General features: G+C 48.7%; 10 protein-coding genes across 10 annotated transcripts; 3 read left to right on the plus strand and 7 right to left on the minus strand.

The window, feature by feature from the left end:
* Positions 1-56: 56 nt before the first annotated feature.
* atrR (transcription factor atrR) lies at positions 57-2,999 on the minus strand (the record flags this gene model as incomplete). The annotated part of the gene is made up of 7 exons (XM_039070665.1): positions 57-768; positions 818-1,381; positions 1,441-1,616; positions 1,668-2,164; positions 2,214-2,575; positions 2,642-2,769; positions 2,823-2,999. 7 exons carry the CDS (start codon positions 2,997-2,999, stop codon positions 57-59), a joined length of 2,616 nt encoding a protein of 871 aa, XP_038931067.1.
* Positions 3,000-4,036: 1,037 nt separating this feature from the next.
* On the minus strand, positions 4,037-4,515 carry pam18 (putative mitochondrial DnaJ chaperone (Tim14); the record flags this gene model as incomplete). The annotated part of the gene is made up of 4 exons (XM_039070666.1): positions 4,037-4,175; positions 4,228-4,281; positions 4,339-4,412; positions 4,465-4,515. 4 exons carry the CDS (start codon positions 4,513-4,515, stop codon positions 4,037-4,039), a joined length of 318 nt encoding a protein of 105 aa, XP_038931068.1.
* A 202-nt stretch (positions 4,516-4,717) lies between these two features.
* LCP9604111_3114 (ribosomal eL24 family protein) lies at positions 4,718-5,357 on the plus strand (the record flags this gene model as incomplete). The annotated part of the gene is made up of 2 exons (XM_039070667.1): positions 4,718-4,722; positions 4,790-5,357. 2 exons carry the CDS (start codon positions 4,718-4,720, stop codon positions 5,355-5,357), a joined length of 573 nt encoding a protein of 190 aa, XP_038931069.1.
* A 1,638-nt stretch (positions 5,358-6,995) lies between these two features.
* On the minus strand, positions 6,996-12,308 carry tcsC (putative two-component osmosensing histidine kinase (Bos1); the record flags this gene model as incomplete). The annotated part of the gene is made up of 5 exons (XM_039070668.1): positions 6,996-7,022; positions 7,079-10,732; positions 10,874-11,101; positions 11,221-11,235; positions 12,300-12,308. The coding sequence occupies 5 exons, from the start codon at positions 12,306-12,308 to the stop codon at positions 6,996-6,998; spliced, it is 3,933 nt and encodes a 1,310-aa protein (XP_038931070.1).
* A 371-nt stretch (positions 12,309-12,679) lies between these two features.
* On the plus strand, positions 12,680-14,266 carry LCP9604111_3116 (phenylalanine--tRNA ligase subunit alpha; the record flags this gene model as incomplete). The annotated part of the gene is made up of 2 exons (XM_039070669.1): positions 12,680-14,124; positions 14,173-14,266. The coding sequence occupies 2 exons, from the start codon at positions 12,680-12,682 to the stop codon at positions 14,264-14,266; spliced, it is 1,539 nt and encodes a 512-aa protein (XP_038931071.1).
* Positions 14,267-15,149: 883 nt separating this feature from the next.
* Positions 15,150-15,704, minus strand: rps21 (40S ribosomal protein eS21; the record flags this gene model as incomplete). Its single annotated transcript, XM_039070670.1, has 2 exons — positions 15,150-15,384; positions 15,673-15,704. The coding sequence occupies 2 exons, from the start codon at positions 15,702-15,704 to the stop codon at positions 15,150-15,152; spliced, it is 267 nt and encodes an 88-aa protein (XP_038931072.1).
* A 290-nt stretch (positions 15,705-15,994) lies between these two features.
* On the minus strand, positions 15,995-17,161 carry LCP9604111_3118 (NUDIX hydrolase; the record flags this gene model as incomplete). The annotated part of the gene is made up of 3 exons (XM_039070671.1): positions 15,995-16,602; positions 16,656-17,008; positions 17,109-17,161. 3 exons carry the CDS (start codon positions 17,159-17,161, stop codon positions 15,995-15,997), a joined length of 1,014 nt encoding a protein of 337 aa, XP_038931073.1.
* A 539-nt stretch (positions 17,162-17,700) lies between these two features.
* LCP9604111_3119 (putative IMP dehydrogenase) lies at positions 17,701-19,596 on the minus strand (the record flags this gene model as incomplete). Its single annotated transcript, XM_039070672.1, has 3 exons — positions 17,701-18,842; positions 19,042-19,350; positions 19,407-19,596. The coding sequence occupies 3 exons, from the start codon at positions 19,594-19,596 to the stop codon at positions 17,701-17,703; spliced, it is 1,641 nt and encodes a 546-aa protein (XP_038931074.1).
* Positions 19,597-20,320: 724 nt separating this feature from the next.
* Positions 20,321-21,463, plus strand: LCP9604111_3120 (oxidoreductase, short-chain dehydrogenase/reductase family; the record flags this gene model as incomplete). Its single annotated transcript, XM_039070674.1, has 6 exons — positions 20,321-20,394; positions 20,446-20,565; positions 20,617-20,817; positions 20,879-21,043; positions 21,098-21,241; positions 21,301-21,463. 6 exons carry the CDS (start codon positions 20,321-20,323, stop codon positions 21,461-21,463), a joined length of 867 nt encoding a protein of 288 aa, XP_038931075.1.
* A 200-nt stretch (positions 21,464-21,663) lies between these two features.
* LCP9604111_3121 (DUF952 domain-containing protein) lies at positions 21,664-22,122 on the minus strand (the record flags this gene model as incomplete). The annotated part of the gene is made up of 2 exons (XM_039070675.1): positions 21,664-21,780; positions 21,832-22,122. 2 exons carry the CDS (start codon positions 22,120-22,122, stop codon positions 21,664-21,666), a joined length of 408 nt encoding a protein of 135 aa, XP_038931076.1.
* Positions 22,123-22,847: the final 725 nt, after the last annotated feature.

The raw sequence follows: 22,847 nt of genomic DNA on the forward strand, positions 1-22,847 counted from the left end.
ACCGCCATGAGCTACATAAGAGATGAAGGTGACTTCGGTCAATCATACAGTCATCATCACTGCCCAGGCAGTGGCCCACCGGGACCAGCTCCTTCAAAAGCAGGAAAGTTGGTGGACATATCCGCCCAATCCCACTCAATTGTCATTGGCATTTGCCAGAGATCTTGTGGGACAAATGGCTGCTGAAATGGTGCCATGCCGGGGCTGGCACTGAATGGGTGTTGGTCAGAGAATCCAACATTGGGCATTTGATCAGGACTCAGCATGTCTGAGAACTCCTGTCCAATGCCAGGCATGGGATGAACATTGCTTGGGAGGTCAGCGGGGAGACTACTTGTTGGGGGCATGGCAGTCCCCGGGAATGGTCCTCCTGTAGCGGGCGAGGGGGCGGCAGCCGTAGGGTTGGTAAACACGGAGGGAGAGAAGGATGTAGAGGTGGGTGGTTGTTGTGTTCGTTTGGCCGAGGGTGAGTTTGTCGACTGTTCTTCGGCTGCGCCTGTGGTGTCTTCTGCATTCTTGCGTTTCTTTCGCGAATGAGACTCTTTTTCGGTTTTATCCAAGACCACCTTGGCAATTCTCTCGAATTCACCGCAAAGGCCTAGCATACGCTTGATGCTGCCGTTTGATTCGTCGGACACTAGGGTAGAAAGGAAGCTGACTACCACGCTCATTAATTTAACATCGGATCGAGCACGAGCATCGGTGGGATTCTGGAGGATGTTGGCGAAAAGAGTTACGAGGGCAGACACCGGGTAGTAGAGAATCAGCCTGGTATCGAGTTAGCAACTGTTCGTTTTCACAATTCTCTGAAACGTACCAAACACAAGCAAAGTCTCCTTGTGGGATATACTTGATTAGATTAATCGATGCTCTGGCAGCAGTGACACACAAAACTGCCGACAAGAATACCCTAGGGTTCAAGGGCCGTGCATTTAAGCCTTGTATGGCATAGTTGGATAGACGGCTTGTCCAATACCCGTGATGAACCGACATCCGATGAATGGTGGTCAGGCAATTGTAGTAGGCAAAATGTAGAACAACCATGTGGATGATGAGGGGGGTGTGGGTGGCTTGAATGTCGTATTCGGGGCGGAAGTCGATAGGAATGCTGTCTTTCCAATCTTCCAGCTCTTTGTCAAGCTCACCGATTGTATTGAGCAATTCACCGTCTGATTGTTTCGATGCTTTGGCGGAATAAAGTCGCTTGTATACTCTGCTTTCAATGGTGGCAAATTCACACAATGACCGGAATAGGTTGAACTTGCTTCTACCATCAGATAGTGGCACATTTCCAACATTGTCCGGCGGATCTTCGCTCGGTAACTCGACATTCATATCATCGTCATCCTGTACTGGAGGTCGACCAGAGCGTAGGCAAATGCTAAGGAATTGGTCAGTATTGGAGATAAAGGTATTCGGGGGTCGGAAAGCAGCTCATACTCTTTGTCAAGAAGATAGGCGATCCAGAAGACTCTCTTCCGCTGCTCAACTTCAACGACATTGAGGCCAAAGCCAGAGCCGCGTTTGTGTAGACCAATGCTGTGGGAAAGTCGAATCGCCGCAGCGACTAGAAAGAAAGCAGGCTGTGGGTTAGGGGTTCCTTGAAGAAAGAGTGACTAGAAGAGTATGTAAGACAAAGCTACAAATACCAGGGTAGGAAACTTTACCATGCCCAATAGCGCTTGCACGCTCAAGAGATCCGTGTTGCGCATTGTAAGCTCGGTCAAAACTCCCATGGCGTTCTTCAAATAAAGCCAAGCTCTTTTATCCTCTTCGTGTGGCACCAAGTTACTCATAATCCGCAGCCTGTGAGATATCGCCAGAACAACATTTATGCTTGCCCACCAGCCCGAACCCTCGTAGGGGTCGCGGGAATATTGCCGCTCCACCAAGTGCATGAATGTCGCTTCGTGAAACAGTGGGAACATGCAATTGAAATTTTCAAAGAAGTCCTTGAACAGAGAAAGGGCTTCTTCCTTTGGCGGGAGAGGTTTGAACACACGCCTTGCGAAAATATCGCTGAAGATTTCGGGCTTCCAGTACATCCATTTATTGTCATCGACATATGCTGACGAAATCATGTCTTGGAAGGATGTATCGCCGGTTTTCTCATTGACCCATTGAATACCCTTTGGAGAGAATATAGAGAATCCAGAGGATGATCCTGAGGATGTTAGCAAGCTAGCCCAGCACAGTTGCGCGAAAAAGCCTACCAATATACCGAGTTTCCCCGCAGTTGTTCGTCACCAAAGAACACATCATATCCGACAGTGCCTCAACTTCGGTCTCCGACTTTTGTGACTCTGGTGATGTAGCGGCTGTCTGGGGGCTGGAGTTGGATTCCATACGAGGTGTGGTTTGGTGGGAGCTTGAAGCTTGTTGAGCTGCAGCTGCTTGAGCCATGAACATGCTGGAGCTTTTCGTTGCGTTCAACGCATTCGTTCGATCCGCTAGCCGTTTCTCCAATGTTCCGAGATCTGTCTTGCCGCCATCGTCTTCTGACAAAAGACCCGACAAACGCAACAACGACTCCATCCGACCCAGTCGGTTTTCAAGACCTTCGATGTATTTCGCTCTATGTAAGAAATCCCCAAGTCAGATATAGAACCCCATATGCAATGAAGTATACAAGTATACATACCCTTTAGGAGGATTTCGCTTCTTCTCCACTTGTGTGAAGATGCATTCCGTTTTGTAGTTAATGCAGTGAGAACATTTTGGCATTTTTCCATCGCATTTGATTTTCTTCTTCCGACACATATCGCACGCCTGTTTGCTCATTAGGGGTGTTCTCGATATCCGTAACGGGTAATGATCCTCACTCTCGCGATCCTCCGTCTCTTCGCATCGTTGGTCTCGTCCCCCGCGCCTAATGACGAATCATCGTACATAGATCCCGCCTGCATCTGAGACGGATCGTAGCTGAATAGCTGTGGTGTCTGGTTCATCATATTAGGCTGGTCGAAGCCCATGCCGTCGCCGTCCCCCAGGCCATCCATTTTGTGTTTGAGGGGCCACGGAAACTCCGCGGAGTAAAAGTAATAGCGGTGATAAGTAACGGGTGATACTGCGGGGTGCTGTCTCTCGGCGCAAAGCTTTTTTGTTTCGCCCCTGAGAGAGGAGAGGGTGCGCTATAGATTATTGAAGTGAATGACGCATGCAAGGATGGGATCTTTTTTTCGAGGGAGTAGACAATGAAATCACTGGGCACAATTACCCCAACCTTGGAAAGTTCGGGGCTTTAGGTAAGAAATGACTCAACCACACGTGAGGACAAGGATCTGTGTGAATCAATATGACTCCAACTGTGGCAGTAAGAGCACAAAATGCTCTACCGAGTTACGCTATACAAGTTGCTGCCTCGAAGATTATTTTGTGGCATGACGGAACCCCGAAACCCGACCGCCGAGCAGACGGTCGATTTCGTCCGATCCGGGGCTTGGGCTTCCGTTCAGTCTCTGGCAATCCACTCTTTGGTTGCGCCGATCAAAGGCCTTTTTGCTCTTTGTGTATCGTAATTATTCTTGGGAGGGTGTGGCGTTCTATATGGGGTAGGACGGATTCCGTATCCGGGCCTTGTAACCGGAGAGCAGCCCTACAACATACGTGTTTCTTAGCATCCACCTAGACAATAGTTGACCTTATGGTTACCTACCGACTCCGTAGTTAGTTAACTACTCCAGAGCTTGGTTATGTATGACTAAAACTCACCATGAGCGACAATTTAGAGGTATGATCTGATGTGATGCCGCGGATTGCCGGTTCTATGCTGGATCTGTCGGATAGATAGTAATAAAAGTACATTCAATGAAGAGCGGCGATCTCGTAGGGATATGTGAGAATAGTACATATAATACAACAAGGTTCGTAAAGAGCAGTCCTGTTCCTCCGATCTTGTAAATGCCAAACCAACGCCACGCTATATGCCCAAAATATAATGACCAGTTTGTCATGTCGAGACCTAAATTCGCTTTCCCATCGTGACCCGAGGGTCCATGCTAGAGAAGAAAGAAGTCAAGGCCGCACTGGCAAGGTCTCAAACATGTTTGTCGAGGAATTCCTTCGCCTCGTTAATTTTGGTGGCCAGGTATGGACTACCGCCGCGATCGGGGTGGTTGAGCAACATGAGCTGGCGGTGGTTCTTGCGGATCTTGTCTTTGGTCAAAGTTCGTTCACTGAGAGATACTGTCAGTTCTGGCACATCAAAGGTTTGTCACTAGCACTTACGCAAGTTGTAGAATCAGAGACGCTTCCCGACGGTTCATGCGCGGTTCGAATCCTCTGTTATACGTTAGTCAATATTCCATATGACCACAACCTGGCGAAATGTCCACGAACCCCTTATAGAATGCCTTTCCGGCAGCGTTCAATCCTCCTCTGGAGCGGCGGTAAGCGACCAGACCGGCGCGGCCCTGTAGACAATGAGTTAGTCCTGTGCTGCTAGCAAATCACTTTTTAACTCACCAGAAAGGCGGTTGTGGCAATGCCAAATCCAACAGCAAGGATAGAGGCCATTTTGTAGATCGAGATAGAGAGGTCACGAAAACGAGATCAAGTCGGTTGGACCGGGGAATGAGCGAAGAGGCGCCGGGATAGAAAAGTCAGCGCGGGTGTCCCCAAAAGGGCTTAGCGTGGTCTGCTCCACCATTCAGGCCCGAAGCTACAGAAAAAGTTTCTTGCGACTCAACGAAGACATAACCAACACCACTCTACAACCATGCGGTAAGTTTTGCCGTTAATTTTTGTCTCTATCCGTTCTACGGAATGCTAATATCATTTTCATCTGCAGTGTTGAAACTTGTCACTTCTGTTCCCGCCCGGCTTTCCCGAGTAAGGGAATCACATTCGTCCGCAACGATGCCCGACAATTTCGTTTCTGTCGGTCCAAGTGCCACAAGAACTTCAAGATGAAGCGTCAGCCCCGCAAGCTTAAGTGGACCAAGACTCACCGTGCCTCCCGCGGAAAGGAAATGATCGTGGATTCGTCGCTTGTTCTGTCCCAGTTCGCCAAGAAGAGAAACGTCCCCGTCAAGTACGACCGCAATCTCATGGCTGCTACCATCACTGCCATGGAGAGAGTCGAGGAGATCAGAGCCCGCCGCGAGCGTGTATTCACGAAACGCCGCCTGGCCGGAAAAACCTCCCGCGAGCGCCAGCGCGAGGCGGACCGCAAGGTCGTCAACGAGGGCGAGCACCTCATCCGGAAGGAACTCCGGGAGCGCGAGGAGGGTCTCCCCATGGTGGCCGAGCAGAGCAAGGTTTCCAACAGAGTTCACGGCGAGGAGAGAGTTCGCCAGAAGCAGAAGAGCAAGCTTTTGGTGGATGGTGGAGTGGAGGAGCAGATGGATATCGACTAAATTTTATCTTGGGCATCTATATTTTCTTTTGTTTTGTGCTTTCTCAGATACGACACGGTTCCTGCAGCACGCAGATTTTCGGAGTTGGGCATGCTTTGGTGTTTTAAAAGCAATCAATGTTTTTCATCATATCTCATATCCAGTGGGCTGTTAGCCTCTTACTGCTTGAGAGGCTAATTAAAATGTGTTTACAATGACCCAAGATGTTACATAGGTTGCTAGTTTGCTAGTCAGTACAGTGGCCAGAGTGGTCAAACGACCATAATGAGATCTTTGGAGAACGACCCCAACAAATATCCCATTTAGGCAAATGCTATTAACCTCGTCTACACCCTCTATCAACAAAGTTCTCTTAGTCAACCCACCTCCCTCTGCTATAGACACAGAGTAGCCTCAAGCTCAACCGTCTATAGTATTTTAAGCAATGATTCAACATAAAATCAATACTTGGCTATTGTATCTATATACAACTAGGACTCTGGGGACTTAAGCGGATCAGGGTCGTTCTCCGCAATCCCTGCAAATTGGAAAACAGGCGACCCATCCAAGACAACAAGAGTTTGTACCCTACGTACATAGGGAGAGGCGAAGATCCCAGTATCAAGATAGGTAGAGTCTCGGTAGACCAGCTAAGATAAAACGATCAGCAAATAGGAGCACACATAGGTGGAAGACATAATCAGCCAGCTTGTGATGCTACAAGGATCTGAAATCAGGTAGCCATGGTAGCCATGGTTGCAGCGATGGCAGGAAGGATTATTATTGTCTCACAAACTTCCAAAGATATAGGAATATATATCTAGCAGGAGTAGCTAGAGGGAGATCTTTGGCAGCAAAGAACCAGGCAGTTAGCTAATAGGTTGTTTGAAACTCTCATAAAACATGATATGAGAAAAGAGGAACATGTTGGTTCTGTCTGATAAGGAAAGAAGATGAAGACAGTGAGAGAGGGAGATGAAGAAGGGGAAGGTGAATGAGGGACTATGTCAAGTCAGTCCAACGTCAGAACTGATCGAATAGCCAAACTCTAGGATATGGAAGAAGAACCGAGGTCGTCAGGTATACACCATGAATGCACGCGGAACAGCGTTGGAAGGGTTAAAGATAGGTAGTCTAAAGAAATAGATTGAGGGTTATGTAGCTAGAAGCTAGATGATGTGCGGGCTAAATGGGAGGTAAATGATAGAAAGAAGAGACATCGAAGAAATCGAGCGGTGTTCTTGTGCCGCGCTTGATATGATCAGTAAAATACTAAATACAATACAAGAATGGCCGGCAAGAAGATGCTGATGGGGAAAGCGAGAGGCTAGAGAGAGAAAAATGTGAAGCAACCAGAGGTAAAAAGAACAAAGCGCTTCTCTGGTAAGCGCAAACTCCCCTATTCGATCATCCTTCCTTCCATATATGTAGATCAAACCAGGTCCTGTAGTAGACTGCGCCAAACACCACCTCCAAGAGGAGGAGAAATGAAACTCAGAAGAAAAAAAGCGAATGCAATGGTGGAGGTTGATGATGGAGAATGATAATAGACGGGGGAAAGACGCGGGTGGGTATGAAGTAGACAAAAGTAGATGAGACTCATATAGACAGGGTATAGTCTCATCGAAAATCATCTGCATGGAAATAAATATGCTAAACTCATGTACTGTTGGATCGGAGCAATGCCTGGAAATAATTAGCCTTGCTGTTTGCGGGTGGCTCTGAACATACAGCTAACGTACCCGCTCGTCGATGACCTCTTCCTTCTCTTCCGACGGACTGACCACACTCCCTCGAGTAATGGGACCAGAGGTTGTGATAGACCGGGAATCTATAACCGGGCGAGGGGACGGTAAGGGCTGCTGCTTTGACCGTTGTTGTTGTGGTGGTGGCGGCGGCGGTTGTTGGTTCTCATTCATTGAGTAATTGGGGTGCATTTCCCCACTGCTCGATATCCTAGACTCTTTGCTCTTCTCCAATAGTGACCCGCCAAGGGTAGCACATTTGAGGATAGTTTGCATCATCTGGTTTTGTTTGAGAGGTTTGGACAAATATTCGTCCATCTGGGCCTGGATACACTTCTCCCGGTCACCCAACATGGCGTGGGCAGTGAGCGCGATAATTGGAGTTCTTTGAAGTCCACTCTCGCGTTCATATTCACGGATCTTGCCAGTGGCTTCAAAGCCACCCATGACTGGCATCTGAACATCCATCAAAATAACATCATAACGACGTTTCTTGACAGCATTGACAGCTTCCAAGCCATTACCAACAACAAACACGTTGTGGTTATGTTTCTGAAGAATCTTCATTGCAAGTTGCTGGTTCACGTCGTTATCCTCCGCTAGAAGAATGTCGAATGAACGTGAGTTGTCTGTGGTGATTGGCGTCGACCGGCCTTCCAAGGCTGGTAGCATACCGTTGCCGAGATCAATCGGCTGACACGGGGTAGTCATATATGAGCTGATACCCAGGTCCAAAGCCGACTTCAAGCTCACGCACACTAAAGGACAGACCAAAACAATCGGAATGTACTTGAACTCGTCAAAGGTTCGCAACACCCGGGCCGTGTCTACCGAGTCAACAATAATAACATCGTAGGCATGGCCTGATTCCTTGCCAGAAGGATCTTGGATCTCGGGCGGGGGAACATGTTCCTCGTTCCGTACAACCAACGGCTCCAGGTCAATCTTCTTCAACATCTTCATGACATTGGTAGCTTGAGCACCGTTCTGACCCTTGTCGATGAACAACACCCGGTGGTTCTTGTACGGCAAGAGCTGATTGGCGATAACGCTCAAAGACTGGTCCGCGAGTTTTACCACACAGGTGAAGTGGAAAGTACTTCCATGTCCATATTCAGAAGTGACCCAGACGTCACCACCCATCAAATTCACAAGGCGCTTGGAAATCGACAATCCCAACCCAGTGCCACCAAATCTGCGGGTGGTTGAGCCATCGGCTTGTTGGAAAGTGTCGAAAATGAGATCAAGCTTATCCTCTTCGATTCCAATACCAGTATCAGCTACTGAGAATTCAAAGGCGTATTCGTCGGTCGTGCATTGCTCTCTGTCCGACTTTCGGATAGTGAGCTTAACCTCACCATGCTCGGTAAACTTGATAGCATTGCCAACAAGATTGAGGATGATCTGGCGGAGACGGAATGGATCGCCAATGACATAATCAGGAACGGTGTTGTCAACTTGGTAGGTCAAACTCAAGAACTTCTCGTTGGCCTTCACAGCCAACGTCTTGAGAGCATTGAAGACAGTACCTCTGACGGTGAATGGAATGCTCTCAATGACCATCCGGTTGGCTTCGATCTTAGAGATATCCAAAATGTCATCAATGATAGTCAACAGACTGTTCGCCAAGTTGTGAACGACATTCAACATTTCTCGGGTATAAGGCTTGAGATCATCCGTATCCAAGGTCAACTGGGTCATTCCAATGATACCGTTCATCGGCGTTCTGATCTCGTGCGACATGTTCGCCAAGAACTCTGATTTGGTGCGATTGGCGAGTTCGGCAGCCTCCCTAGCGGCAGTGTTTCGCTGGATACTGTCCCGTAGGTTGGAAACCATCTTATTGATCTTTCGCTTCAGTTCGTCCATTTCACCAGACGCATTGACCGTGATCAACTTGGTAAAGTCACCGTCAGTGGCGGCATCGGTAATTTCACCGAAAGCGCGGACTTGGGATGTCAAGTTCTCGGCCATGGTATTCACATCCTCAGTAATTTCTTTCCAAGTACCCGCGATACCCTCCACGTTGGCTTGTCCACCCATCTTGCCATCAACGCCGACATCTCGGGCGACCTTCTTTAGCTCAGTGGCGAATTTGGCCAGTCGACCCACCATGTGGTTGATAGTGACCTTGAGCGTAAGAATTTCTCCCTGAGCATGCACTTCAATCTTCTTGCTCAAGTCTCCCTTGGCAATAGCTTGCGTGACATCGGATATACTTCGAACCTGAGACGTCAAATTCTGGGCCATGGTGTTGACATTGTCCGTCAGATCCTTCCATTTGCCTTCCACGTTGTCCACCTTAGCCTGCCCGCCGAGAGTACCATCTGTGCCGACCTCACGAGCCACTTTGCTCACTTCAAAAGCAAAGGTATTGAGACGATCCACCATGCCATTAATCGTACTCTTGAGGTCGAGGATTTCTCCTTGTACATTGGCAGTAACCTTTTTGGTGAGGTCACCCTTGGCGACTGCGGTGGTAACGTCCGCGATCTCACGCACCTGCGTGGTCAGATTGTTGGCCATACGGTTGACGTTTTCCGTCAAATCCTTCCACGTTCCTTCAACATCATTCACAGTAGCTTGGCCTCCGAGAACACCATCGGTACCGACTTCCTTGGCAATCTTGGTGACTTCTTGTGCGAATTGCCGTAGTTGGTCCACCATGGAATTGATGATGTTCTTCAGTTCTGCTATTTCTCCCTTACAGTTGGCCTGGACCTTCTGCGTGAGATCACCCTTGGCAACAGCTTTTGTGACAGTAGCAATATCTCGCACTTGCGTGGTAAGGTTGTTGGCCATGGCGTTAACATTAACCGTGAGTTCGTTCCACATTCCCTGCACACCTTCGATTTGAGCTTGTCCTCCTAGTACACCTTCCGTACCGACATCACGCGCGACTCGAGTAACTTCTGTTGCAAACGTCCGAAGTTGATCTACCATGGTATTGATGGTTTGTTGCAACTCCAGAATTTCACCTTGGGCCCGGCTCTCAATCTTCTGGCTAAGATCACCATGAGCGACAGCGGTAGTCACGGCGGCAATTTCTCGCACTTGATCTGTCAAATTCTTGGCCATAATGTTGACGTTCTCCGTAAGCTCTTTCCAAATACCATGGACGCCAGTGATCTGAGCTTGTCCACCGAGTATCCCTTCAGTACCGACTTCGCGTGCGACACGGGACACTTCACTACCGAAGACTTGCAGTTGATCCATCATAGTGTTAATTGTTCGTTTGAAGGTGGCGATTTCAGGGTCCATTTCCAGTGGGTGGATTTGAACCTTCATAGATAGGTCACCGTTGGCGACTTGAGTGATGATTCCACCGATTTCACGCAAAGCTTTCTGGAAGGCCTCGTTGGCCTGCTGGTGTTTGCGCAACTCGCGCTCGAGCAGAACGACATCCTCATTTTCGACCTTGGTAAGAGCGCGGCGAGTGTGCTCTTCCTGTTTCTGCAATTCCTCGCGAACCTGGGCAATAATATCCTTTTGGCTGCTTATCTCCTCGGCCTGCTTTTGTACGTGGTTGCGAAGGAAGCTAATATCCTCCTCCCGCACGACACGCGTGCCGTTATCATCTTCGTCATCGGATTCGTCGTCAATTTCTCCCAGGGGTGGTTCGTCGGCCGCGGGAACCGGGTTCGCTTTTTGCTGTGACAGAGAGTCAGAATCTTGACCGGACGACAAGCGAGAGAGCCCAAATGTCCACAAGAAATTCCTCTCGTTGGCCTCTCCAGCAGACGGGGTGGTCTGGATGGGGTCCGTCTGCTGTTGGAAATTGTGGTGACTGACAGCTTGGAATTCCAGATGGTGCACGCGGCGCACCAGGGCCTCAAGCTCTGCTTCGAAGGCTGCCTTGGTGGGACTGTATTCTCCGGGAAGTTTGGCCGATTTGGTACCGTTGAAGAACTGGAAATCAAATGAGGGCGAAGAGGAACCGGGGACAGAGTCGTCTCTTGCTAAATTCTGCAGCACGGCAGTCGCGGCCACGAGTGTCTCGTCCACGCTAGCCATTGTGGCCTACATAGGTCAGTCTCGTAGTACAACTAACGTACAACACATCTTATAGTACCAGCACCCGAGCTGGAAATTATGGGATGGGGTTAGGGTATCGGAGAGCGAGCTTAAGGATCACTCACTGGCAAGTCTGGATCCTAACCGGATGACAGAGATATAGTCTAATTAAGGCGACATGAGGGGGGAAGAGTCCAAAGAGAAGACAAGGAATAAAATAGACACCCGAGTCAACGATAAATATGAAAGGGAATAATAATATGGCAGGTCGGGAAGGGGGAAAATAGGTGGATAAGCCCTGGAGAGGGTTATGTAAGCCACCACTAGGGATGGCTCTGCGGGAAGAAAGAGAAAAGGAACTTGGGAAAGACCGAGATATATAGAGAAAGATCCAAATATAAGGGAAAAAAAGTGAGGTTTCGCGGATGAGAAGAGAAAGGCGGGAATTCTAAGATTTGGGGATGAGGGAGGGGGGAAGAGATTTTGAAAGGGGCGGTGATATGTCGCCTCTTTTGGGTTTTCTTGGGCTGTTTTTTTCTGTTTTTTTCTCTCTTTCGATGTCTCTGATCTTTGGGGGGAATCTATCAATCGCCTTCGCGCTGTAATAGTGCAAATCCACTGGCATCAAGCGGATCAAATTGGGTATTCACCTTGACGGAGTCCTGCCCAGGTGACTGGATATGGCGCACGGACTCGCTCTATTATAGTTTCATCGGAAGAGTATATGAAGGTACTCCGGATACTATATCCAAACTACTCACAAAGAGCTTGTATGCATCTGTACACTCAGGATCCCTATATCGCCAGAGAATATGTCGTACACAAATCAAATGTGTTTCATGTGGAGGTGATTGCCTCTGGGACTAGTGCCGATCACAAGGTGGCTCCGGTTCGTGGTTTCCTTTCTCAATACTGCGTACTCTCCATATCCCTGGAGGCAAAGATAGGCGAGACAGAGTTTGCCGAACAATTGGCTGGGATCCAGCGAGATCCAGTCGGAGTTAATCTGAGCCTATAGGAGATCAACGAGAATGTCTCATCGTTAGGGTACTGCCACAGATCCATAGTTTGGTCTTTTTTGGTGGCTGAGCCGTCCGGCTTAGCGTCTCCCGTTGGCCGAGGTATTCATAACGTCGATTGGTCACACGGGACCTCGTGAAAGTGAAGATGTTCAATATTCGGTAGGAGTACTCCGTACTCGTACCTGGATCATATTGACTATATGTTTCATATATAAAAAGAGGGAAATGTGTCTCAATGGGTAGGATTTTAGGTGGATTTTGTATGGATTAAATGGAATCCAGGGGGAAATATATACCCAACGTTCCCGGCAGTAGATAGTGATACATGGTGGTATCTGTTGTATGTAGTAAATATGTATTTATCTTCTCGAGAGCATGTCAAGCTGTCAACTGGTCAACGGTCAACAATGGCGGGGGTCAAACGGCACAAGTGGTCAATGTACCCCGCCGTATTATCTTTTGGAATCCCGCAGAGTCATAATTCTACAAAATATCGTCGGATCAAAAGAACGCCCTTCAAAACACCCGTCAAAAATTGACTCTGCAGGAGTAGGCTGCAGCCATGGCGTCCGACTTAACAAACCAGATCTTGGACGCCCTGTCCGCGTCCGATGCGCCCATCCTCTCCAGCGAAGCTTTCCCCTCCACCCCCTCATTGAACGTTAAGAGTGCGCTCGATCGCCTTGATTCCCGCCAGATGGTCGAATATGAGACCTTGGACAAGGAAATCGTTACTCTCACTGCGGAGGGCCAGGAGATTGCCACTAATGGCAGTCACGAGGCCAAGGTCTTCGCCGTGGTGCTTGCTGCTTTGGACGGATTGAAGATCTCCGACTTACCAGGAATTGTGGGCAAGGAGAATGCCAAAGTTGGCCAAGGAAACGCCTTCAAGCGTGGCTGGATTAAGAAGGATAAGGATTTGCTGCGGGCATCCACAGATTCGATTGTCGACGAGACGCAACAGCAGCTGCTCGAGGTTCAAAAAACAAAGAACCTGGACGATAAGAAGGCCCTGGCTGACCTCAAGCGGAGAAAGTTGGTCGGTCTGGCAAAGGAGATTTCTTTCAAGTTCACCAAGGGTCCCAAGTACGCCCGAGAATTCGTCAAGGAGCAGACCGACCTCACCCCGGAGATGATCGCCAGTGGCTCGTGGAAGACGGCGCATCTCAAGCCCTACAACTTCAATGCCAAGGGCGCCCCGACTCCATGTGGTACGCTACACCCGCTGAACAAGGTGCGACAAGAGTTCCGCAACATCTTCTTCGAGATGGGTTTCGAGGAGATGCCGACGAACCGCTTCGTCGAGACCGGCTTCTGGAACTTCGACGCTCTGTTTGTGCCCCAGCAACACCCCGCCCGTGATCTCCAGGATACCTTCTACATCTCCGATCCTGCCGTGGCAGATGCTCCTCGCGAGGATCCCCCCAACGACCCCCACCGTCCAGCCCAATTAAAGTCCGAGAAGCCACTTGACTACAAAAAGTACTGGGACAACGTCCGCGAAGTCCACGAGCATGGAAAGTTTGGCTCTATTGGCTACCGCTACCCCTGGAGCGCGGATGAGTCGCTTCGCCTGGTGCTCCGCACCCACACCACCTCCATCTCGACCTACATGCTGCACAAGCTGGCCGCCAACCCCCGGCCGGCTCGATTCTTCAGTATCGACCGTGTCTTCCGAAATGAGTCCGTCGATGCTACCCATCTGGCAGAGTTCCACCAGGTCGAGGGTGTCATTGCCGACTTCGGTCTGACTCTTGGTGGCCTGATTGGATTCATGGAGGTCTTCTTCGCCAAGATGGGCATCCACAAGCTGCGCTTCAAGCCCGCCTACAACCCCTACACGGAGCCCAGTATGGAGATCTTCGGCTACCACGATGGTCTAGGCAAGTGGGTTGAGATCGGTAACAGTGGCATGTTCCGTCCAGAGATGCTGGAGTCCATGGGTCTACCTAAGGACTTGAGGGTCTACGGATGGGGATTGAGTCTGGAGAGACCCACGATGATCAAGTACGTTGCATCATCTACCTTTCGTTTACATTTACTAATATCTCTTAGGTACGCCGTCAGCAACATCCGTGAACTCCTCGGCCACAAGGTCGACCTGGACTTCATTCAGACCAACCCGGCTGTCCGTCTCGAGAAGGATTAAACAGGGAGATACTCATAGAAAAAAAGAACGTGCTTTTAGTTGTGTCTTGCTTGTAATCACGAGTTTATGTCGAAGGAAACGTATTACATATCAACGATGGACAGGTTGTGAATACTTGGTAGAAAGGCTCTAGCGTAGTTGATCAATGTAGATACAAATGAAAGAAAAAGAAAACATGATATTGAACATGTAATATTCATCGTGCATGTGTCTACATTGGATGTCCTGCCCGTATCTGTGCCCCAGCGCGTGGATCTCTGCAGCAGTGGCTCATCAGGAGGCAAAGCTCGAAAGCATAATCTTCGGCAACAACAAGTATTTCTTACCTCCTCGCTCATGGAGATGGAGACACCGAAGACCAAGACCAGCGAGCCAGTCTGGTTTTCGAGTCCCCAAAGAATGAGGAGGTCTTGATATGCCAAAAAGGAAAAAGAAAAAGAGAAGACAGGTAGACAGAGACTAAGAATTATATGAAAGGGATATCATTTCGATTTTTTGACATTGCTTTTTTTTGTGCTTCATGAGGTTGGGCGGGAGTCTTATAACAGAAAGAGAACAGGCGGGGAATTCGTAGAGAAAAAAAACCTGACCCATTAAGTCATCGATATTCCATTCATTTCGAGAGATAGGTAGGAAAACAGGAGTTTCTCAGAGGAGAAAAAGAAAAAAATGAACTAAGGAACATAACTATATCCCTTGCGTCCCTTTTTTGGTCTTGAAACCAACTCCCCGAACACGGACCATCAAGCCACGGTTCCTCTGCAGCCAATTAGCCTTGTTGAACATGAAACATGCGGAATGTAATGTAGATGACCATCACGTACCATCAAATCAACCCGTAAACACCGCCCAGTGAAAAAAACCCCACATTGCTGTGGATGATTTAGCGCTGGCTGGAGGCGGCCCACACGTTCTTGAGGTAGCCATCACGCTGGGTCAGGCGGTTGAAGGAGTCATCGCTCTCGCCGCGGGCGCGGATGAAGCCGCAAAGAGCGTAGGTCTGGTTCTCGCCAGTGTAGCGGCCGTTCTCGTCAACCTTGCCGACGGAGAGCTGGACAGAGGCGTGGTCGTTGGCCTTGATGATGCGGTTGGTGGCGCTGCACTTGCGGGGCACGTAGCTGTTGAGAAGGAGGTCAAGTTAGTGGTCTGGGTTCTTCTCTGGGGGTTTGCGAGCGAATATGTTCCCCTCCAATACCCTGTGTCCTGGTTTTTCTGATGGCTCGCCAACGATCGCAATCACGCGCGCTGAGTATTTTTTTTTTCAATCCTCGCAATCTCTGGTCACACCTAGTCCATCTCTTTGGCTTGGGATTGAGGCGGGATTGCTGATTGTACGCGGCCACGCAGAAACAGGGTACAGGGTATATTGGGACTGGAGGAACGGGTGTAAAATCCATAGCACGTACAGATCGACGATCTCTCCCTTGTCGTTCTCCATTTTGGCGGGTTTGGTGTTGGGGTTTTGACGGGCGACGGTGAGGTTGGAGGTGGAGGGTTTTTCTGCCGCACATTAAATTGAAGACCTCAAATGATTTGTGTGGGTCATGTGACCCTTTATCGAGGGCTGGCGTGGCCGAAGTGGGGTCGCGTGGGTTTAACGGAAGCCGTACTAAAGGCCGTGGCAATTTCAACTCTTAATGCTCATAGTATCGATTGCGGGATATCTACCTACGGGGTACATATGGACTGATCGTACTATGGGTAAATATATGTATGTATCTATATATCTTACAGGTTACTCTTTTCCCTCTCTTTTTTCAACACGTCCTTTTTCCATCCAACAGCCACCTCTCGTGCACTTCCTTTTTTGAACCGCACAAGAACCACTCTCTCGGACTCTCCTCGCTTAGAAGACCCTTTCAGCTCATGCCCGGGTTCATTCAGACCCAACACAGATCGCCCATCACTGGTCATGAGAATAGATTTTGGGGATATGCACTTCTCTGTCCATGGAGGAGAGCCAGAATGAACGAACTCGACAAGCGCTTGACGACGCTTCTCCATTTCTTCCACGGAAGCATCTGCACGAGGCTCTCTGTCCAGGAATCCTGACACCAAATGTAAAAGAAGGAACTGCGGCGGGAATAGAATAATTTCAGCCTTTTGAGCACGACTAACCCATTCCGAGGCGGGAAGAAACTGTGCCTCCGTAACCTCGATTCCACCATCACTCGTTGGGATTTGATGCTCCTCGTGTTCGCCTTCTGCTGGGAGTTGGTCGAGGATTTTCTTATCCACGTTGACGGGTAAAGGTAAGAAATATAGATACATCTGAGTAGTGTATCGCTTAGGAATGTTGGTTGGCGTAACCCAGCGAGTAAAAGGGATTAATTGGCCTGTAGAGTCAGCGTGCTGCCCTCGGGTGTCAATGCGCAGAATGGGCACTTACCTATATCGGGCTCAGCATCAGCGCTTTGCTGCTTCAACCATTCATCAAAAGTGGTCTTGTTCTGATGAATGAGTCGTCTGCCGGCCTCTCGGGTAGGTTCGTCGACGGCAAGCATCTTCCCGGAGCTGCGGTCTTTAGCTAGAAGAATTCCACTCTCTTCAAAGAGTTCCCTGATCGCTGCACGTCGGTAACTTGGGGAATCTTCATGCCGTGCTAGATCTCCGGGTGGTGGGCATTCCCCATCTTGATTAGACAAGTTGCCACCAGGAAAGACATGTGCAGATGCAAAAGAGGTAGAGGTCTTCACGCGATGAAGAAGAAGGACCTCGTTCTTTGAAGATATAAGAAGAACGCTATATAATAGTTAGTACCCAATTCTTTTTTGGGGGAATGCCTGACATCGCGCCGTGAATATCTCCCTAGTCAATGTGTCATGTGGTCCCTTGCGCTTACCTAGAACTAGGCCGGGACACTGCGGGTTCACTATCACGTTTCGGGCTCGACATCTTCCGAGGATTTGAAGGAAGTGTAGTTGTGTATTGTCTCAAAGCAGGTTTACAGCTCGGGCGCAAGGGCTGGATCAAGGCAATATGAGATGCGCGAGATGTTTGAAAAGCAAGGCCAACAGCAAATTGAAGAACCAATCGCTGTGGTAGGTGACAAGAAAGAGATCCTTGACAGATAAAGGACATCTTAAATCTTAAAGCCTATGAACGGCTTCTCAATATAGTAAAAAAAGCAAAGAGTCGGGAGTTCCTCGGTACCCCGCATGAAGCTTGACCTCATGGAGCTTAACCGAATGCAACGCCATGTGCTCGGGCAACCTCCAGCACTTTTACAAAACCTCTACTTGATGTTTACGGTTGGAATAGATTGAGAGAAAAATAAAACGTGTTGGCTCATTACCAGAAATGGCGTAAAATCTTCAAATCGTAAAACTCCTATCCTGTACCCTTATTTTTAATTTTCAAGGCCCCATCATCCATCTGGGTGACCCCGATAATATATATTCACGAAGTCCAGTCAACTCTTAGAAGCTTGGATCTTACGAGTAAAGCTTCTTGTCGTAGCTGTGGAGACCGTGGACGTTACCCTCGGTCATAGCGCTAGCACTTCGCATCTCGAAACGCACAGTGCCCTTGTTGACACCGTCGTGCATATCGGTCAGGCTCTTGACACCAATATCCTGCAGGGAGTGCTGGACACCGGCGATGAGGTAAGGAATAAACTTGGTGACGGATCCGCGGTCAAGGACGGAGCCAGCGACACCCTGGGCAACAAGGACGCGGTCCTTCTCGGAGAAATAGCGAGCAGTACCAGCGTTGCTGGCCTTGCTGTCCTTTCCATCACCACCGGCCTTCTTGTCCTCCATGGCGGCAATACTGCCCATGCCACGGTAGGCCTTGACGAGCTGGCCCTCGTTGCTGACGAAGTACTCACCGGGAGACTCGGTGGTACCAGCAAGAAGACCACCCATCATGATGGTGCTAGCACCCATAGCGAGACCCTTGACGATGTGGCCGACGTTCTGGATACCACCATCGGCGATACAGGGAACACCGAAGCGAGCGGCAAATGTTGCAACGCTACGCACGGAAGCAGCCTGGGGACGACCAACAGCCATAACCTCCTGGGTGATACAGGCACTACCGCTGCCCATGCCAATTCTCAGGCCATCGACACCGGCGGCAATCAAAGCAGCAGCCTGTTCACGAGTGACAACGTTACCGCCGATAACGTCGACCTCGGGGATAGTCTTCTTAATGTACTTGATCATCTCGATCTGGTACATAGAGTTACCCTGGCTAGAGTCCAGGATAACAATGTCCAACCCAGCTTCCACAAGAAGCTGGAGGCGCTTCTTGTCCTCCTCGCGAGTACCAATAGCAGCGGCAGCGATCAGCTGCTTAGAGTCGGGGAGCTTGGAGGCAAGGGGGTAGTGGAGGTTCTTCATCAGATCAGAGCGGGAAAGCAGGGCGACGATGTTGCCGTTAGGATCGATAATAGGAAGCTTTCCCTTCTTGGACCGACGAAGGACTTCGTTGGCTTCGGCTAGGGTGGTGCCGGCCGGGGCAGTAACAAGATCCGTGGCCATAACGGCAGTCACGGGCTCGTCGAGACCAGTGTGGAACTGGATGTCACGCGAGGTAACCATTCCAACGAGCTTGGACTTGAGGGTTCCGTTCTCTATGTTCAAACATTAGCATCTGCTGTCGAAAGATCATGTGAGGGTAATATCCAAAAAGACAAATTGCTCAGATAAAATCTGGTTCTCTACAGTGCAACTTTCGTTGCTGCAGTGGAACGAAAGTTATAATTAAAAGAGGATGGTCATCATGCAAAGTGGATGGGCAGGTGATGGGAGAAGTAGATGTGGATATCTTACCAGTGACAGGGAAGCCACCGAAGCCCCACTTGGCCTTCAGCTCCTTGACCTCACCGACGGTGGCCTTGGGAGAGATGACAACGGGGTCCAGAATGAAACCATTCTCGTATCTCTTAACCTTACGGACCATCTCTGCCTGATCCTCGGGGGAGCAGTTGTGGTGGATAACACCCAGACCACCGAGCAGGGCCATGTGAATAGCCATGTTGTGCTCGGTGACAGTGTCCATGGGTGAGGACAGAAGGGGAGCCTTCAGGGAGATACGCTTGGTAACAGGGGTATCCAATGAGACATCGGAAGCGGGGAAGCCTATATGGGTTAGAAAAAAAAAGAATTTTCTATCTTGACTGCGGGGTCCAGCTTACCGATGTAACCAGGCAGAATCAGGAAATCATTGTAGGTCAATGCGCCGTGCTTGTCAGAGTCAAGCAGGGTATCGGCATCAAGACCATCGAGGGTGGTGTAGGTATCCAAGACCTCAACGGCCTTGGTGTAGTCGGCGATCTCAGCCTTCATGGCAGCACCAGGTGCAGCGTCGCCGGCGGTGATAGGCATGATGAAAAGAAGGTAGGTTTAAATTGAAGACTGAGACACGACCGAGTGAGATATTAATCAACAGAAAGAAACGTTCTGTTGATGGAGAAAGTCGAGCTTTCCCAAGGAAGAGAAGAAGAAGAAAAAGTTCGAGCGAAAAATTGTTTCCTTTTCTCTCCCGTGCACGGCCAAGCCAAGAAAAGGCTTGGCTATTTTGGGTATAGCGTACTGGCTTTTTTCACTGTTCGCGCTTCTGATTGGCTTGTAAACGAGATCCTTCAAGGCGGTAAGCTTTTTATGCTTATCATTATACATCGATGCAGGTACATACATCGGTACTATTATGTGGTGCCATGTAACGTCGTTGGGTATGATTATGATGTACAGTCCTCTTGTCAAGGTTATTTTTCCGATGAGCGGGACATGAATATCGATTGCCATACAATATATAAGACAGCTTTTGAAGGTGGAAGTGAAGGTCCAATGTGAGTTGGCTATAATTATCAGGGTGCCATTCTTGATATTTACATATGTATATAAAACCACATAACGGACCAAGATCCTTGTTTTATTGACATGGTTGGCCTTGCAACGGATCAGTAATCCCACTAGTTACCTACCGGCTTCAAGTCCCGTACAGTATGACGACAGAATGATAGTAGCAAATGCAAGCTATTAAAGGCAGCATGATTTGATTCAAATTGTCATCAAACATCAATTCTCACTTCTGACTTTTGCTATCGATATGGCTTCATCTCCTATGGGTGAACATGGCACCTTCAAACCTGCACCGGGACCACAGTCTCAGAACAAGCCGGGGTAAGTAATGTTTCACCCGAGCGAAATATATCCACTAAGATGATGTGCTAGATTGGAGAGCAAAATGATAAATCCCAGTGAGTCGACCAAACTGGAAGGCCTTCACGGCTTCTCGGAATATATGGGTTCCGGGAAATTGAAGGGCAAAAATGCTCTTATCACTGGCGGGGAGTATGTGCAGCAAGTTCGGGAACAAACTTATTTAGGCTAATCAATCCTTAGTTCTGGGATTGGAAGATCAGTTGCTATTCTGATGGCTAGAGAGGGCGCGGATATCACTATCGTTTATTTGCCCTCAGAACAGCTTGACGCAGAGACAACCAGAAAGTCTATTGAGCAAGAGAAGAGGAGTTGCCTTCTCATCCCAGCCGATTTGAGAGATCGCAAATTGTGCCAGCACGCAGTGGATGAACATGTGAAGAAGTCAGCCAGCATAAGGTTTTGTTCCTGGTATTAGCAAATGACTGACCCTGGGAGTCTACAGATACGGCACGGTCAATATACTTGTCAACAATGCGTCGGCACAGTACCTATGTACGGAATTTGAGAACACAGATCTGGATAAGACTGAAGACATCTTCAAAACCAATATCATCCAGATGATTGCGATGACGAAGTTTAGTCTTCCTCATATGGCACGAGGTGATTCGTGGGTGCTTTCTTCTCTAATCTATATCATCATATACTCACGCACTTGCTGCAGGATCATCAATACTTCTTCTATCGTGACTTTTCGTGGCTCGAAAACCATGATTGATTATGCCGCAACCAAGGGAGCTGTTATCGGTTTTACTAGGTCTTTAGCACAATCCTTGATTCCAAAGGGTATTCGGGTCAATGCAGTCGCGTGAGGATCATCCATAAATTCCTCTTTGAAATCACACACTGAAGCATTCCAAATTACAGTCCAGGTGCAATTTATACACCAATTCAAGTTGACACTCGAGATGCCCAACAGATGGAAGGATGGGGTGGCGGGGCTAGCATTGGACGACCAGGTGAGCCTAGTGAGGTTGCAACAAGCTTCGTCTTCTTGGCCAGTGCGGACGCCTCTCTATACTGTGAGTGATCAATATCTCACACCTTCAAATATTCATTATTCTTGTTATTGTGGCTAATATGGGGTAACTATACATGTATAGATGGGCAAGTGATGCATTGTTACCCGCTTGGTGACTAAATAGTGTAGGGGGTGGTGGAAATGTTGGAGCACTGTGCTGAGCATGTATTTGCCATTGGTATCAAATTTGAATTCAACGTGATATGAAGTCAGTACAGGAGCCACGGCTTCCCTGCAGTGAGAGCCTTGTCCCATCCCTCATCATTCTGCCAGATAGCGACGCTCTCGATCTCCCCTCTGCCCAGTTTTAGTCCATTGTAGAGATGCTAGGCTTTATTTCAGCGAATGTTAATTTCAGACCGACATATGCAGCTTACTGGGAAAAGTCCTTCACCGGGTCGAGGGGCAGACACTTTCCCGTCTGGGGACTCCCAGCGGATATCTTGGACCACGCGATGATACTCGATCCGCAATAAATAGACAAGTGGTTCCTCTGTGAAAAATGCTTTCAATGTGTTTCCCACCTGATGCGCCGTTGAGAGGTGGATGAAACCATCGGCCTCGTCCAGTTCGCTAACCGTGAGCCGCTCAGGGATTGGTTCGCGAACTGGTGCGGTGGAAGGCACAATCTTGTAGATGTAGCGAGGTTGAGAAATCAACGAAGCCATGATGAGATTTATGGAGGGAAGCAAGTTAATGCACCGCGTCTGTGGTGATGATGAGAAGAAATCAAAGTTAGTCAGGTGGTTTCATTTGTTGGCGGGGTCGGTTCAACCGGCAACTTGCCTTTCAAACGCGCTGGGATTATTGCGCCATTATTTGTACTTGTTTACTTATCTCTACTTGTTCAACACTAAAATGAATTTATAACATATGGAATTTTCAATGAGTAGTTATCTTCAATGCTGAGTGGATAGAAAAAGATTCAATCAAGACTTGCGGGGATATATCCTGTAGCATATCCTTGGAGAGGTTACAGTACTAAGCATGATATTTGTGAACGAGAAAAGCCCCAGAAAGAGGCAAGTCTCTCCCAAACTCAACCAAAGCTTGAAGGAACAGCAAGTACAAAGTACATAATTATGTATGTTGTATATTAATTGACGGTCTATATAGTTAACTTACTGGGTGACTTCCAAGGTTGAAAGCTGTGTTCGTCGCACGGGACTACCACTTTTGCCAAGACTGCAGACATCCTGATAAGTCAGATATTGGGATTTGAAGGAATGTTCGGCAGATCGATTGATTTTCTGTAAGGGACCTTTGCGATTTCGAATAATTGCAAAATAGAAGTAAGCAACAGATCTATGTCCACCTGGGCACATGTGGGACTCGTCACAATCTCTTAGTTCTGCATTTCACGTGATTCAAGATCGACAAGCCACAATCACCT

Source organism: Penicillium roqueforti, assembly GCF_015533775.1.
Source record: "Penicillium roqueforti strain LCP96 04111 chromosome Unknown scaffold_04, whole genome shotgun sequence".
NCBI classification, from domain to species: Eukaryota; Fungi; Ascomycota; class Eurotiomycetes; order Eurotiales; family Aspergillaceae; genus Penicillium; species Penicillium roqueforti.